Raw genomic sequence first — 16,080 nt, 5'->3', positions numbered from 1 at the left:
CTGAAAGTGTGAGGCCAGAGGCCGTGGGTATGATGCATGCATCAGTGAAAGTTTCCACTTGGGCCACCAGCAATCTTGCAGCCACTCTCCTAGATGGCATAGACTAAAGATCTCCATTACTGCAGAAAGTTCTAGAATTGCATTCAAGTAGCAAAAGAAAAACATTGAAATGTGGTGTGGTTTTGCACACCTCTAATCCCAGCACTATGAATGATGAGGCAAGAGAATTGCTGTGAGTTCCCGACCAGCTACCTTGGTTACAGAGTGAAACTATCTGAAAAAAATAACAGAAAGAAAAAGAGGAAGAAGGAGAGCGGGAGAGAGAGACTTTGAGATAAAGCAATCACTCAGTTTGGGATTAGAGGAAATCCCATTTTAGGAAGTTTTTCTGTTCCTGTGCCTGTGACAGACAACACAGAGCAAGTATCTTATGTGCTGACCAGCTGAGTGAATACCTAAAGCTCTTTTCCCCTCACACAGATCAACCACTCGGACAACGAGAAGAACAGATACTCTGGCTGGCCGGCAGAGATCCAGATCGAAGGCTGCATCCCCAAAGGACTGAGCTAGTGCCATGTGGGCTTCAATAAATGCCTTTGTACATAAATGCACAGCTGGCATGGCCCAAGTCTTACCCCTTGCAGCGCAGCAGGGGATATCTGTGTGTATTTTGGGCTTGTTGCAGATTAAAGAGACATTGCTGAATCTCAGCACCTGATGCTTTTATACTGGTTTTGTACAAGAGCTAGAGAGCACGGGAATTGTGAAGGGCCACGGGGCAGAGAGAGTGGTGGGAAATAGCACAGCTTGCTAGGTGCGGCGGGGGGGGGCATCAGGCCTCAAGCTGAGGCCTAGGTCAGGCCTGGAGGAGCCCCCCAGCTCTGTGGAGAGCATGCCTGTATCTCACTGTCACCAAGCACAGCCCCATTCCTGCTGATTATCACCTGGGGAATGAATAGAAACGCTGAGAGGACAACCTTGGGCAGCTCTCTCTGCTCTTCAGCCCCCCTGTGTGCTTTGGGGTCATTGGCTACCAGCGCTGCCTTTGTGCCAGGCATTGAGGGACAAGACAGGAGCTGGCACAGAGCCACTGTCATGGGTCCGCTGTCAGGAGGGCAGCCATGCAGCCTGGATGCTGGGCGACACATTTTCCCAAGATACAGGCTGTCTGAAGACCAGCGTGGTCCGGTGAAGAAATAAAGCCACTGGAACAAGTGTGACTGACTGCGTCTGCTCCGGGCGCCTTCCTGATCCCGGGCACAAAAAGCCTGGAGCCTTCCGTGCCACAGCGAATGCTCATCTACTCCCGGGAGTTCAGAATCGCACCCGAATGTGGAGGAGAAGGGATGGATGAAAGGCTTCTAACATTGACAACAGGTTTCCATAAAAAATCAGGAGAGAGCAGCTGGGGAAATTTCTCAGCAGTTAAAAGCATGTAAGCATTGCGGCTTGGTTACATCCCTCACTAGCACCCACATTAAAAGCTGGGTATGGCCAAGAACACAGTAACGCCAGTCTTGTGGGGAGCAAAGATCAGAGAACTGCTGGGGCTCACAAGTTAGCCCCTCTAACTAGAAAACAAAACCAAATTAAAAAAAAAATAGCATCTCCAGGTTCAGTGTCATAGGAATGACAGATGGGGGGCCCCATTGTTTTCCTCATGCATGTGCAAGCTATGATATTTGCAAGAAAATGGATAGAAGTGGAAAAACATATATACTAAGTGAGATAACCAGGCTCCTTCAAGTTCTTCCTGTGAGAGTCACTCTAGCCCAGGCTGACCTGGAATTCACTGTGGAGTCTCAGCCTGGCCTGGAACTGACAGCGATCCTCCTGCCTCTGCTTCCTGAGTGCTGGGGTTAAAGGTGTGCGTCACCATACCCGGCTCACTTGGAGAGTCCAGCTGGGCTGGGGTGGCACTAGGTGGGTCTCCCCTGAGCCCAGGAGGGACTCAAGAGCCCAAGGAGCAGATGCTTGGGGCCACTCTGCAGTTCTTTCAGCCCCTGGGAGCTGGATATATGGGGGCCACTCCAGCTCCTGTGGTCAGGCTCCCAGAGTGCAGAGGGACAGACAGTCCTGGGCTGCCCTGCAGCTGGTGGTCCTCCCCGCCCGAAGGGGCCCTGACACCAGCTCCACACCTTAGTCCTCCCCTTTTCCCCCTCTTCCCCTAGACAGGCCAACTCTTAGGCTGCCTCCTCTAAACCTATGCAGCTGCCCCTCCCCCCAGATCGCCACCACCCCAAGTCACCTCCCACCCATCAGAGAGCCCCCCCGACCTCCTACATGAGCCAAGGCCCAGACCCACACACGTGACTTCTCAGCACAGCTGGACTGTCCTCTCCTAACAACCACAGAAAAGCGAAGGAAACAGAAACTGAAACTGAAACTGAGCAGGCCCCGGAATTGCAAGGCTGCGGTGGGGCCAGCAGAATCGCTGCCCCAGACTTGATCTTCAGCTTGGTGGCTGAGGCCAAGGCCCTGAGACAGGGCCATGCGCCATGGGGAGACAGGGAAACTGACAGCTCCCTGCTCAGAAGAGCTTCAGCAAGTGAGTCCCATGGGTGCCCAGGAGGAGAGGCATCGCTGAGATGGAGGGAGTCCTCTGCACAGGAGGCGCAGTCCCGAAGACCAGGCTGTGCAGGGAGGTGGGGTGGGCTACGAGCCTGTACCCCGTCTCCCCTGAGTGCCAGACCCTGACCAGCGCCAGTGAGCCCACAGCCCCCAGGTGCTGCTGCCCCTCTTGATCCTGAGCAGGAAGCGAGGGGCTCAGAAGCTCTAGGCAGCTTGCTGAGTCTTTCCCGAGACTGCGGGGCTCCGCAGACCACCATGCCCAGCGCTGCTGCGTGCAGCAAAGGCAGGCTTGGAGGGAGAATGGCTGCGCGCCCTCGAAGAGAAATGTCTCTCCCCAGGCAGAGACTAGAGGGCGCCCCCTCCCCATAAGGAGGCCACCCGTGACATCTTGCATTCCCAGCGCAGCCTGTCAGTTCTCAGCCTGGACAAGTCAGAGAGGCCTGACGAGGGGAAGCCTCAAAGCAGACAAAGCAAGGGAGAGGGAGCTGATGGGGGAGGAGAGGGACTTGGCGTGGGCCCAGGACCCGACTGGCCACAGCACGTGGGATCACGGAGGAGCCCGAAAGACCCGGTGAAAATGGAAGTCTACAGGGAGGCAGGTTCAGCTGCAGAGGAGGCAGGCGGTGAGCTGAGCCCTTACACCCAGACCGCGGGGGCGGAGGGCTGGGGATGGGTTTCATTTCCCATCTCAGCCCCGCCCCTCGCAGTTCCTGTAAGTTCTCAAAGGGGAAGCGGCGGGCCAGCCCAGCACTACTAAAAGCCCAGGAGCCTGCAATCCAGGCACTGTGCTGCTGCAGGGGGACCTGGACCATCCCAGCCTGGATAGACTGGCAGCAGAGCTCCTGGTGCGGACTCAGGTAAGGACTGCTGGGCATGGCCATGCCAGTGATGCCGGGCTGGACAGCATGGCAGGATCCGACCCCCAGAAAGATGCAGGAGACCAGCCGGGCGTGGTGGCGCACACCTTTAATCCCAGCACTTGGGAGGCAGAGGTAGGAGGATTGCTGGGAGTTCGAGGCCACCCTGAGACTCCATAGTGAATTCCAGGTCAGCCTGGGCTAGAGTGAGACCCTAGCTCAAAAAACCAAAAAAAAAAAAAAAAAAAAAAGATGCAGGAGACCCCTGCATCTTGAACCAAACATCCAGTGCTGGTCCAAGTTACCAAAGAACAGTCCATGAGGGCTCAGAGAAGTGTGAGTTATGAGATTTACTGGAGGGAGAGTTAAGGTCAAGAGGGAGAACCCAAGCCAAGAGAAAGCCTCCCTCAGCCTGGCTGTGAGATGGGGAGGAGCCTCACGTAGGGGAGGGGAGGGCGGGCTCAGCGGGGCAGGGGCTAAGGGAGTCAGAGCCAAGGTGGGTTGGAGACATCTTACCCACGGTCACCCACGCAGACCAGCACCCAGGCAGAAAGGAAATTGTCCCTTCTCCCAGCAGGAAGCAGGAGGGGAGACCAAGAGGTCCCCTCACAGGAGCAGGAAGGTCCAAGGAAAGGCAAGGGGCTTACATAGACCTGTCGGGTCACATCCATGGATCGGACATCTAATCAGAACACCTCATCCTTAGGCTCAGGTGTGTAAGTGAGGGACCAGATTGGTTGTTGCGCCCCAGAGGAGCACCCTCAGGGGCCAACACCAGGATGGAGAAGAAGCAGGAAGCTGCTATTGCTGAGGAGTCTTGAGGAGACTAGATCAGACATGGGTTCTAGGCCTGCTAGAGCAAGCAGGTGGCATCGGTGTTTCCGTGATCAAGTCCCGGCTAGCAATCAGGAGAAAGTGACCAGGCTCCTCTTCCATGTCAGCTGCATGGGCTAGACCACCCCAGACCTCAGTCTCATCCCCGCCACTGACCCCCAGGGCGGTGCCTTAAACAACACCCCTAATTCGAGGCCCCTCTACTGGCGGGGGTGGGGGATGGTGCAGCAGAGTTCCCGGGGTATCTGGGGTTGAAAGACCTTGAGAAGTCTCACTGCACCCAACCTGTCCTGGGAGCCAGCCGCAAACACAGACATCAGCCCTGGTTTCTGCCCAGGCTTGGGAGTCAGCCAGGTGACTCCAGGAAAAGCAGGATTGGGGGGCTATGCTGGAAGGGCTGACAGGGTCCAGTGGGCAGGAAAATCTTGGATGCAAGATACCCAGGGACTTCCCATTGAGCCTGAACTAGGTTTCAGTGTGTGGAGCAGCAGTCTGTCCCCGTGGGGACAGGGCATGGTGGGAGGCTGAGAAACCCTGGGAGACACAGAGAGGGTACAAACTGCCACTTGCCCTCCACCTCCTGGAGTCTCCACCACCCGCTTCCATGGGGATCTTGGACTGATTTGATCAGTTGGGAATGGACTTTTGCGGAGAGGGGCATCAGGAGTGATGTTAACACCGCCCTCCACTGCCTTGCCTCTGTTCCCAGTCCAGAGGGTCCCAAAGTGTGTGAAGGACGCAGCCCTGCTCAGCTCAGCTAGCTCCCTCAGCCCAAACCCACGGGCTCCTATGGACTCACCTTCCTGTCCTCTAGCCTGCCTGGCTCTGGACACTCCTTCTAGCCAGGTGTGGGTGAAGCTTGATCTTTGCAGAGAACAGGGTGCTTGACTCTCTGTTCACAAACACTTTGACCGAGGACAGGAACCTCCCAGGGCCCCATGGGAGCTTGAGTCACATGGGGATGCTTTCAACCCAGACTGACCACCCTGGGCAGCTTCAGGTCTCAGCAGCTCAGGCCTTTACTAGACCTACAGTGTGCTGGCTCGAGGTCAGGATGGACGAAGGGAATGGAATCCTGCCTCTGGGCCGCTGCTGTTCCCGGCTGAGCTGAGGGTGCTTCCCCAGCAGACTGAATCCCAGGCTGGGGCTGGAGAAGTGGCTTAGCAGTTAAGGTGCTTGCCCGCAAAGCCAAGAGACCCAGGTTCTGTTCCCCAGGTCCCGCACAAGCCAGATGCACAGGGTGGTGGATTTCTCTTTTTATTGTTGTTGGAAATTGGGCAAAAAGCATAGGTTATGATCAGTCAGCATGTTTAAACATCACCGGTCATTATTGGTCATCGGTCCAGGCCACAGGAACACCATGGCACAGAAATCCAGTCACGTTATTTTATGCCAGTGGATTACATCATTATCACACAGAGTCTTATAAGTTAAAAAAAAGTTGGCATCTCACACAATAATCTCAGAGAAAGTGTAAGTTTCATAAGAAAGTTTTCTGCAGTTCTTTACCCCAATTTATCCCTAGAGTCAGCCACTCTGAGGACAGAAGGGGTTGAGAGGCTCCAGACCTCACTGGGTAGAAATGCAGCGAAGACCCCTACACTTGGCCCCTGGCCTCCACTTGGCTTTGACCTCTGGGTGAGGCAGGAGCCTGTGCTTGACGCCTGCCTGCAGGAAATGTGGCCAGCCCGCCGTGTGGTCTCCGCGCACTGGCTCTGTAGAGGGACGGGTGGGGAGCAGAGGCCAGGGAGGCCGCGGTCCTGCCGCTCCGCAGTACATTCAGGATGGAGAGCGGGAGCTCACCTGCACTTGACAGAACAGGGGCCAGCTGGAAGGATGTGCTCCTTCAGGCTGACCTGCAGCTGGCTGCTCAGGGCACCAAGTGCGCCCTCTGTTGGCTCTGCTCCTGATGTCCACCGAGTCTCACAAGAGACCCTGGAAAAGATCACAGGCCTGTGGACTGCAGACAGAACCCGGGGCTGACATTTCAGGGGGCCAAAGAGAGGAAGGCACACAGACTCCCCAGATTTTGTCACATGGAACCCTTGGCCATGGGGCACAAGCCCTGGGGACCAGCGATGCCACTGATGGCACTGTGAATCCAACTCAGGCAGCCATGGCCCAGTGCTCTGGGACTCCAGGTCTTAGGTGAAGGAGGTGTTCAGTCTGGAGCCGAGGGTGGGGGAGGGGGCTTGATGGGGACAGGAGGTCGGTCCTAAGCAGGGAAGGGGTGGGATTTCAGATTGACAGCATCTATAAGTACTTTAAAGTAAGGTTCTTGCTATTCCTCCCGCCTGACTTAGGAACTCTCCACACGCTCCCTTACAGGTGGGGGAAAAAAAAAAAAACATGAATCATTCGTCACCAAAATCTGGGAGGTTCAAATCATCTTTAGTAAAAAATGACCTTCATGACAAGTCAGAGAAACATCAGGAAATGGTAAGTGTCTGCTCTACAGCTACCTTTCATAGACATGAGCTGTGTCTCTCTGAGAGGGGAGTGACGTCTAGTGCCTCAGTGGCCGTGGATTCTGCCCCTCCTGAGATCCCTGGACAGCCCCAAGTGGGAACTGCCTCCATCCAATGCAAATAATTCTTTGTCTCTTGGACAAAAGCCAGTACAGTGAGCATTGATGGATATTATACAACACGTGCCGAAGTAGGAACTGTGAAGAAAGGGAAAACAGACCTCATTTTTTGTCCGGTTCAGCAACCTTTGGGAAAATTGGGTTCCACTGATGAGGAGTGGCTGTCTAGGTCCAGGAACTCCTTCCTAAGGAGTCCTTTGGCACCTCAGGGTGGCGGTGGAAGGACAGGAAAGAACAGTCCACTTCATTCTTGAAAGTGTGGCTACTACCGCCTCCAAATTGTGTGCTTTGTGTATATTTCTCTGTGTGATTAAAAAAAAACCACTTGCTGGGACATTCGTGACTTTCGTCATGGCTCTGAGAAGTGACCTGACACTTCACAGACACTGCAAGAGCCTTGTTTTTACTCTGCTGTTTTCTGTGTTCTGTCGGCTAACAACACCCATGGCGCAAGATGTGGCGATGCCAGGGAGGAGGAGATTTGATATCTTTCTCGTCCTGGTCTGCATTTCTTCTACTTTTTTTTTTTTTTTTTTTTGAGGTAGGGTCTCACTCTGGTCCAAGCTGACCTGAATTCACTCTGTAATCTCAGGGTGGCCTCGAACTCACGGCGGTCCTCCTACCTCTGCCTCCCGAGTGCCGCGATTAAAGATGTGCGCCACCACGCCCGGCTCCATCTCTTCTACGTTTGTGGCCATGGGCCTCCAGAGACCTTCCTTCCACTCTGTATCCGGGCAGAGTGCTTCCTTGTTGTTGCACACTGAGACTGGGCCCTGAGGGCCCCTCCTCTCCTGCCCCGCTCTGTACAGCCCACACCCTCTAGGCTGCCCCTTCCTATCAAGCATGGGTCAGGCGCCACGCTCCCACTTAGATGTTCTATTTCAGAGTAATTTGTACTGTTCTGGAAGGATTTAGACCAGTCGCTGTTAAGTTTGAGAAAAAATGTCACTGTGTGCTCTCTGCGTGAAGCATGGTTTCAACACCAGTTCTGAGGATTCTTAAGACTTTTGTATTAAATACATTTTTTGAATGTTTTATTAATTTTCACTTTTTTGATGCAAGGCCAACAGACTAGCCATATACATATATATATATGAACAAGAATGAGAGAGAGAGAGAGACTTGGTCCTGCAGGGAACCAGCTACTGCAATAGGACTCCAGATGTCTGTGCCCCCTTGTGTGCATACGTGACCTTGCACTCTTGTGCCACCTTTCTGCGGCTGGCTTACGTGCGACATGGAGAGTCAAACATGTGTTCTTAGGCTTTGCAGGCAAGCGCCTTAACTCCTAAGCCCTCTCTCCAGCCTGAACAACTGTTTTATTAGTCCAAGACATGCCTTTTGCTGGCTGCTCAACTGTCCTGTTGATAGCATCCCTCTTTGACTTCCTGAGCCAGCCCTGGGCGACAGCCGCTTCCTGTGTGGTGTAAGACCCTCACCCTGCTGATGTCACAGGAGGTCCCTCCTGCAGCCGAGAGCCCACAGCACACTGCTCTGCTTGAGCTCCTCAGCCACCTCCCAGGGCTCTTTCAGTGACAGGAGCGCTCTGGTTGGCACTCCTGTGTTGGTTCCACGGTGGGTCTCCTGGTCTCCGCTCGTGTCCTCCCCTCTGTTGCCAGCTCCGTCACACTTCTGTAGAGTAGACTTTGTTCAGGTGCTGTGTGTCTAAACAGTCTAGAGTTCGTGATAATTTGTGTATGTGTCTACAAAATGTACGTATGTGTGAGGGTGCATATGCATGTGTCACAGGCACATGTGGAGGTCAACCTGAGGACTCTTGTGACTCCGCCTGTCATTGCCACAGGCATGTTAAATAGTGATTGGACCCAGCATGTGCTGGCTTTGACATGCAGGCTGGGGTCTGAGGTATAGCAGTCAGGCTTATGAAGCAAGTGTTTTCAACCACTGAACCTTCTCCCCTGCATCCTGTCTTGATTTTTTCTAGTTTCCTTTTATGTGTAAAAGGATTTGCGTAGGAGAGAGATTAAGAGTGGGCCGCAGGCTGCACTGTCTGACACCTGACCTGCCCATCGCACGTTGGCCAAGTGACTGACACTCTCTGGTCTCCATTGTCTCGTGAGCTCTGCGCAGTGCAGTGCGGACGGTCGCCCCGGTCTGCGTCCAGGGTTGTGAGGCTGCAGAGAGGGATTGTGTGGAAAGCGTGCAGTTCCTTTCAAGACATCAGCTTCCCACGTTCACTTTCACTGTTCCTGCCCCTAAAAAAGTTGCAAGTTAAATCCATGCGTCACCTATAAAACGGCAAAATAAAACGCTCTGTGACTCCTCACTGTTGGATAAAGGCCACGTTTTCTGTCCTGGAGACACACTTGCCACCAGTCACCTGTGTGTTTCCTGTCAGGGTCATTTGTCCTTCACTCCTGCCTTCATTTCAGAATAGCATATTTTTAAATTAATTAATTTATTTATTTGAGAGCAACAGACACAGAGAGAAAGGAAGATAGAGGGAGAGAGAGAGAATGGGCGCGCCAGGGCTTCCAGCCTCTGCAAACGAACTCCAGACGCGTGCGCCCCCTTGTGCATCTGGCTAACGTGGAACTTGGGGAACCGAGCCTCGAACCGGGGTCCTTAGGCTTCACAGGCAAGCGCTTAGCCACTAAGCCATCTCTCTAGTCCCAGAATAGCACTTTTGCTGGGTATAGAATTCAAGATCAATGGTGTCTGGTCGGTGATTGAAACGCGCTTGGGAATGGAGATGTTGTCAGTGGTAGGACATACTTACCTAGCATGCGTGAAGCCCTGGGGTCAGTCACCAGCTGAAAATTAAATAGGTAAATGTCCCCTCATTGTCCTCTCACTGACATTCTCTCTGCTAAAATGTTTTACTGTCATGCTTATCTTTGCTCCTGTGAACATCCCATGTCGTTTTCTCTCTGTTTCTGATCCCTTCTGCTGGTAAGCAGCTTTGGACAGTTTGTTTCTAATGTGTCTCGGCTGCGCCCTTTACTGTGTGTCTTGTGCCTGAGCGTCCCTTACTCCTTAGATCTTTAGGTCAGTGGTTGTCATTACAATTGAACACTCTGAGTTTATTATTTCTTCTCATGATTTTCATCCCATTTCTCACTTCCTTTTGGGGATTCTGATCGTGTGTGTACTGTGTACTTGACGTTGGGCGTGCCTGGTGGACTGCAGCCTGGAGCACATAACCCAGTGCCTGGTCTTCCCCTTCCCCAGGGCTCTGAGAGGAATCTCTGCAAGCACTATGAGGAGAAGGTGCGCCCTTGCATCGACCTCATCGACTCCCTGCGGGCCCTGGGTGTGGAGCAGGACCTGGCCCTGCCCGCCATCGCCGTCATCGGGGACCAGAGTTCAGGGAAGAGCTCTGTGCTGGAAGCTCTGTCTGGAGTCGCCCTCCCCCGAGGCAGTGGTGAGAACGTGTGTGACTCCTCTGCCAGGGCTGCCCAAATCTATGGCTGAAACCACAAACGTGTGTTCTCACATCTTTTGTGTGGGGAAGGAGAGCTTCACGATGAAGGCTGAATGTCCCCTGAGGTCTTTCGTCCTTGGCTTGCTGGTGGCTCCCCACTGTGACCTCATGTGGCCTCCTCTGTGTACAGACCCTGGTGTTTCTTCCTTTCTTTGCAAAGTAGCAGTCAGGCTGTTTAGGGCTCCTCAGTGTGACCTATGACATCTATCAATTAAGTTACCTTTTTCTTCAACTGGTATTTTCTTTCTTTTTAAAAAAATTTTTATTTATTTATTTGAGAGTGACAGACGGAGAGAGAAAGAGACAGATAGAGAGAGACAGAGAATGGGCACGCCAGGGCTACCAGCTACTGCAAATGAACTCCAGACGTGTGCGCCCCCTTGTGCATCTGGCTAACGTGGGTCCTGTGGAATTGAGCTTCAAATCAGGGTTCTTAGGCTTCACAGGCAAGCGCTTAACTGCTAAGCCATCTCTCCAGCCGCGTCAACTGGTATTTTCTTACTTACTGTTTTCTTTTCACTTTTTATTGATAATCTCCATGCACATGCACCTTGTATCTTGATTACAATTTCTCCCACCAGCCTTCTTTATTTGTCATCCCTCCCATTTTCCCCTCAACTGAACCCTTCGTTTTTCCAACAAGTCCCTCTTGAATTTTAATGTAAATGTTTTTTTTTTGGCCTTCACATTACGCAGGTCTTATTTGTCAGCCACTTTGTACCTGGAACATTGTACAACAACCCTCCCCTAACTTTGGTTCTTACATGTTTGCCACTCCCTCTGCTGCAGGGCTCTATGCCTTCGCGGTTGTGGTAGAGGACTCAGTGCTGAAGACTCCACTCCCACTTCCTCTAAGCACTTTGATGAGTTTTGAATCTCCCCTTGTAAACACCACATCTAGAAAGAAGCTTCTATAATCAAAAGTGAGAGCATCGTTAATAGATGGGCACAAACCCAAATATTTAGAGAGCAATTTGATGGACGTCCTGTGTTCGTGTAGACAAACAATAGTAGTTGCCTCGCTGCCCCTCAACCAGGCCTTATGACCTTCTGGTGTGGCTGTGCCCTCCTAGGGATCGTCACGAGGTGCCCGCTGGTACTGAAACTGAAGAAGCTAAAGAAGGGAGAGGACTGGAGCGCCAAGATCAGCTATGAGGGAATCCAGAGAGAGTTCTCAGAGCCGTCAGAGGTTGAAGAGGAGATCAATAAAGGTCAGTGTCCCTGTTTGGGTCAGTAGTGCTCTGGGGGTCCCTTTCTTTTTGGGGTTCTGATTTATAGGACCCCAGACACTACAGCCACCCTGTGTACCCCTCTCTTTCCTCATGAGAGCCAGAGTGGTTGGCAGAATGTGACAGCAGCCATAGACTGCTTCGCTCGTGTGCGTCTTCGTCCTTTCATTCCGCCCCAGACCCCAGCCCATGGACAGTGAGGTCCACACGTCGCGTGGGTCCTTCCGCCCCACTGAGCTAATCCAGATCGTCCCTCACAGACGTGCCCACGGGTTTGCTTCCATGGTGCTTCTGGGTCCATCCAAGCTGACCACCACGCTTAACCATGAGAGCACAGAAGGCCGGGTCTGAGGGGGAGGGGAGTTTGGAATTTACAGTCGTTCCCGCACCTGAGGCCTCCACAGGGCTGGCCCCAGAGGAAGCAGGTCTGGAGCCAGGAGCTCCTTCCCAAGTTGCTCTGTCCCGTGAGCTTGCACAGAGCATCATGGGGACAGTGACAGCAGCTTTGAGAGTGTCAGAGCCTTCCTCAGCTCTGGACGAGCTTAGTGTGGGGGTCAGAATTCTGCACCGCCGACAATCAGTGAAACCCCCACGCCATTGTCTCCTGAGTTCTTGTCTTGCAACCCTCCAACAGTGACTTGTCAGGTCCCCTCAAAGGCTCAAGGACATTTCTCACTTTTAGCCACATTTGGTTCTCTTTTAGGGACCCTGCTAACCTTAAACTGCCTGTGTGATAGGAAGGGGCTAGGAATAATATGCCCTTTGTTAATTGTGATTATTGTTGCTGACACAATCAACTTACAGGCAAAAGCAACTTCAGTCCTAAGGGTCCATTTTGGCCTACAGTTTAAAAGGATTCAGTCCGTCGTGGTGGGGAAGCAATGACGGATGGCTGGTCACAGTCAATACAAAGTCAGGAAGCAGAGAGGAATTCCACAGCCAGCGTCTCTTTTTCACACACTCCAGCATCCCAGCCCATGGTAGGGTCTGCCTGTCTTAGGATGGATCCTCTCACCTCAACTAACCTTGTCTAGAAAATTCTCTCACTGCTGTGCACACGGATGTATTTCACGATGACTCTAGAGGCGTTAAGTTACGAGTGAGATTCACCATCACACACCACCAAGGTCCTACCCTGGGAACTGCGTCCCCGAGCCAGGCCCTGCTGCCGCGTTGCCAGGAGCTCCCAAATCCCATCCCCAGCTAGGGACCAACTTTTCTACCGGAGCCTTTGAGGGCTTCCCACGAGTAAGATACTTCCTCAAAGCTCACCAAGGCTTTTGGGTCAACCCTCTTTTCCAGCCCAGAATTTAATTGCTGGGAAAGGACTACAGATCAGCCACAACCTCATTGACCTTGAAGTCAGGTCACCACGTGTTCCTGATCTGACTCTGATCGACTTGCCTGGGATCACCAGGGTGCCCGTGGGCAACCAGCCTGCAGATATCGAACAGCAGGTGAGAGTCCAGACGCCTTCCCCCCTGAGCAGCGCCACAGGGTCAGCGCCCTGCAGTGTGAGCGGGGCTGGGTCAGCAGAGGGCACCGGTGAGGGCTGAGGGTGAAGAGCCAGGTTTCCCTGTGCCCTCCCTGTCTGAGGGAGGAGGAGGCAGCGGTGCCATCTCTCTGTCCCTAAGCACAGTGGGTTGGCATCTTGGTGGGTGAGAAGTCAACCTAAGCACAACCAAGACAGACAGAGTTGATGGTTGTTCCCAGCAGGCGGGGGGACGGTGTGGGAGCCGTCGGCATGACAGGCTGACCCTGAGGCAAAGGAGGCGTCGGGTTTCATTCAGGGGCCTGTACGTATCTATACGGGGGACACCCCCAATTTTGCTTAGTTGAGATTACACTTTAATTTTTTTTACCTATTTGAGAGAGACAGACACAGAGAGAATGGCAGCGAGAGAGACAGAGAGAGAGAGAATGGGCGCACCAGGGCCTCCAGCCACTGCAAACGAACTCCAGATTTGTGAGCCCCTTTACACTTCATTTTTTTGTGTGTATTTTTATTAATTTATTTGAGCATGACAGACATATATAGAGAGAAAGAGGCAGATAGAGAATGGGCACTGCAGGGCCTCCAGCCATTGCAAAGGACTTCCAGATGCTTGTGCCCCCTTGTGCATCTGGCTTACGTGGGTCCTGGGGAATCAAGCCTCCAACCAGGGTCCTTAGGCTTCGCGGGCAAGTGCTTAACTGCTAGGCTGTCTCTCCAGCCGAGTTTACACTTTAAGAAAACATAGTAGACACATTTTTGCGGATGCCTGGCTAAACTTCACGAACACATAAGCAAAAGACTAAAGAGACAGACAGAAAAGCCCCGAGTGTGCTCGGCCTGAGCCAAAACGGTTCAGCTGGCGGGAGAGCAAAGGGCGTTCGCAGACTGGAGCCTTGGGGACGTGCTGTGCTCGGTCACTGGAACTCCTCACTTCTTTGGTGGCCTGTCCACAAGGCCCAGATCCTGAGGCCAGTGGAAGGTGAGGAGCCCACGCACCCTCCTTCCCCATCTTCATCCCAAATCCTGTCACTGTTCTCATAGATAAAGAGACTCATCAGGACATACATCAAAAAGCAGGAGACGATTAACTTGGTGGTTGTCCCCAGCAATGTGGACATCGCCACCACGGAGGCTCTGAGCATGGCACAGGAGGTGGACCCCGAAGGAGACAGGACCATAGGTGAGAAAAGCACGCAGTAGCCTTGGTCTGTGGGTGCTGTGGGAATGAACCCCGAAGTCAGATGAGGCAGGTCTGGTCAGCACTGAGGAGCCCCACTGGGGCCAGAGGAGAGGAGGCACATTAAGGTCTTGTGGCCACTGGTGATCTCGTTGCCTTAGCCCCTGTCAGGACAGGCGTGGGGACAAGGGCTGAAGGAAGGAATCCACATATGTGGAGCATCGGCAGAGGTGGGAGCTCGGTGAAAGTCTGTATACGGAGAGGGACACACACTGTGGTGTCTCTGGGTGATGGCGGTGGGGACGAGCTGGTGGCCTGAGGAGACACATCACCGTCCTCGTATGGCCGTGTGCAGGTGTCTCTGTGGATGGTGGTCCACCTTGCCCAGTGTCTGTAGAGACCCTGTCTGTCCTCAGGCAAGCATGACAGGAAGCCCTGGGGTGCAGGCGGCTGGGTGTGAACTGTGCTTCCCGCTGCCTTGTGGTGGTGAGTGTCCTCTGAGGGACATGTGTGTCCTGTCAGGCATCCTGACCAAGCCTGACCTGGTGGACAAGGGCACTGAGGACAAGGTCGTTGATGTGGTGCGGAACCTCGTGTGCCACCTGAAGAAGGGTTACATGATCGTCAAGTGCCGGAGCCAGAAGGACATCCAGATGCAGCTGAGCCTGGATGAGGCTCTGAGGAAGGAAGAGGACTTCTTCAAGGATCACCCGCAGTTCAGGTGTGTCCTGCTGCCCCGCCCTTCGCCGGGAAATTGCTGCTCAAATGTAGACATGAGGACTTTGTGTGTGTGTGTGTGTGTGAGAGAGAGAGAGAGAGAGAAAGACGGAGAGAGAACGTGTGGTGTGACTTAGAGCCCCTTGGGAACCATGTGGAGCTTCTCTGGAAGAACGGGAGCATTTTGTCATGCTAGAAATACAATCATAAACAGTGACAAGCAGGGGGGTGCTGCCGTGACCCAACCATGCGGTGCTGGAGCCAGAGGAAGAGCGTGAGTGGGACAGAGGAGAGGAAAAGTAGAAAGTCCTCGATGCGGACCCTTATCTTGGGTTTGTGATAAAAGCAGCATGGATTCAGTGTTCATCTTCCATGGGCAGGGCATAATTATTGAATGTCATGACACTTGGAATCCCCTGTGTTCTCATTTACCTCCCTGAAAGGCTTGACCCATGCGGAGAACCACATCAGTCCAGATCATGAAAGCCAGTCCTGGTTTACGGGAGCAGCTCTGGAGCGAGGTTCACCGGTCTCCAGACACCAGGCCCTGGAAGTCGATCCCGGGACCTCAGCTGGAGGCTTTTGGAAGGGCCCGGGCTGGGGAGGGGGCAGATGGCATTAGCTGGGAGCCTGTCCAATCCCTGTATGGCCAAACCTGGCGCCAGGGAGCAAGCCGAGTAATGTAGTGGTTTTAAGGAAGGGAGGTCGCAGAGGTGGGGGTAGTCTTGAGAAGCTCGGGAAGGTGGGCAATGGGGATGTCAGAGGGCATGGCCAACACGTTGGGCCTTTTTTTCCGAGCATGGTTCCCCCCTAACATTCCAATGTTTTTGTGTATATGGACGCCGACTCAATTGCTGGCTACTTCAAGCTGGTCGGGGAAGGAGGGTTGGAAGTTGAAGGATCCGTGTGCAAGGGAACATGAGCGTAGGAGCATTTGGTTGATCACCATCCTGGAAACTGCCCAGGTCTGCTCCTGGAGGAAGCAGAGGAGGCCAGGGGCTGTCAGAAGAAAAACACAAATCATTGTTACCTAGCTCATAAGTGGGCCATGCCAGGGTGAATTGCCACCAGCCTGGGGAGGGATGCCTGGCTAGTGAAAGGGCACTTGCGGTCTGCACCTAGTGTCTGGAGTGTTTATAGGCATCTCGTCACCAGGCTTGATCCATTT

The 16,080-nt window shown here is 53.3% G+C and overlaps 2 protein-coding genes across 5 annotated transcripts in view; both read left to right on the top strand.

Annotated features, from left to right (window-relative positions):
• Fam3b (FAM3 metabolism regulating signaling molecule B) overlaps window positions 1-570 on the top strand; it is a 29,164-nt gene extending 28,594 nt beyond the window's left edge. The window contains exon 8 of the mRNA XM_045149209.1: window positions 481-570. Within this exon, the coding sequence (XP_045005144.1) occupies window positions 481-570 (90 nt within the window). The remainder of the gene's footprint in view (window positions 1-480) is intronic.
• A 2,326-nt stretch (window positions 571-2,896) lies between these two features.
• LOC101612049 (interferon-induced GTP-binding protein Mx2-like) overlaps window positions 2,897-16,080 on the top strand; it is a 51,598-nt gene continuing 38,414 nt past the window's right edge. For all 4 annotated transcript variants that reach the window (XM_045150479.1, XM_045150478.1, XM_045150480.1 and 1 more), the window contains exons 1-7: window positions 2,897-3,428; window positions 6,591-6,701; window positions 10,042-10,234; window positions 11,368-11,505; window positions 12,826-12,980; window positions 14,060-14,198; window positions 14,718-14,916. In XM_045150479.1, coding sequence (XP_045006414.1) covers window positions 6,612-6,701; window positions 10,042-10,234; window positions 11,368-11,505; window positions 12,826-12,980; window positions 14,060-14,198; window positions 14,718-14,916 — 914 coding nt within the window. In that variant the 5' untranslated portion in view covers window positions 2,897-3,428; window positions 6,591-6,611. The remainder of the gene's footprint in view (window positions 3,429-6,590; window positions 6,702-10,041; window positions 10,235-11,367; window positions 11,506-12,825; window positions 12,981-14,059; window positions 14,199-14,717; window positions 14,917-16,080) is intronic.

Source organism: Jaculus jaculus, chromosome 5 (genome assembly GCF_020740685.1).
Source record: "Jaculus jaculus isolate mJacJac1 chromosome 5, mJacJac1.mat.Y.cur, whole genome shotgun sequence".
NCBI lineage: Eukaryota > Metazoa > Chordata > Mammalia > Rodentia > Dipodidae > Jaculus > Jaculus jaculus.
Note: the sequence above shows the minus strand (reverse complement) of the source record. Positions and strands in the feature narration are given on the sequence as shown.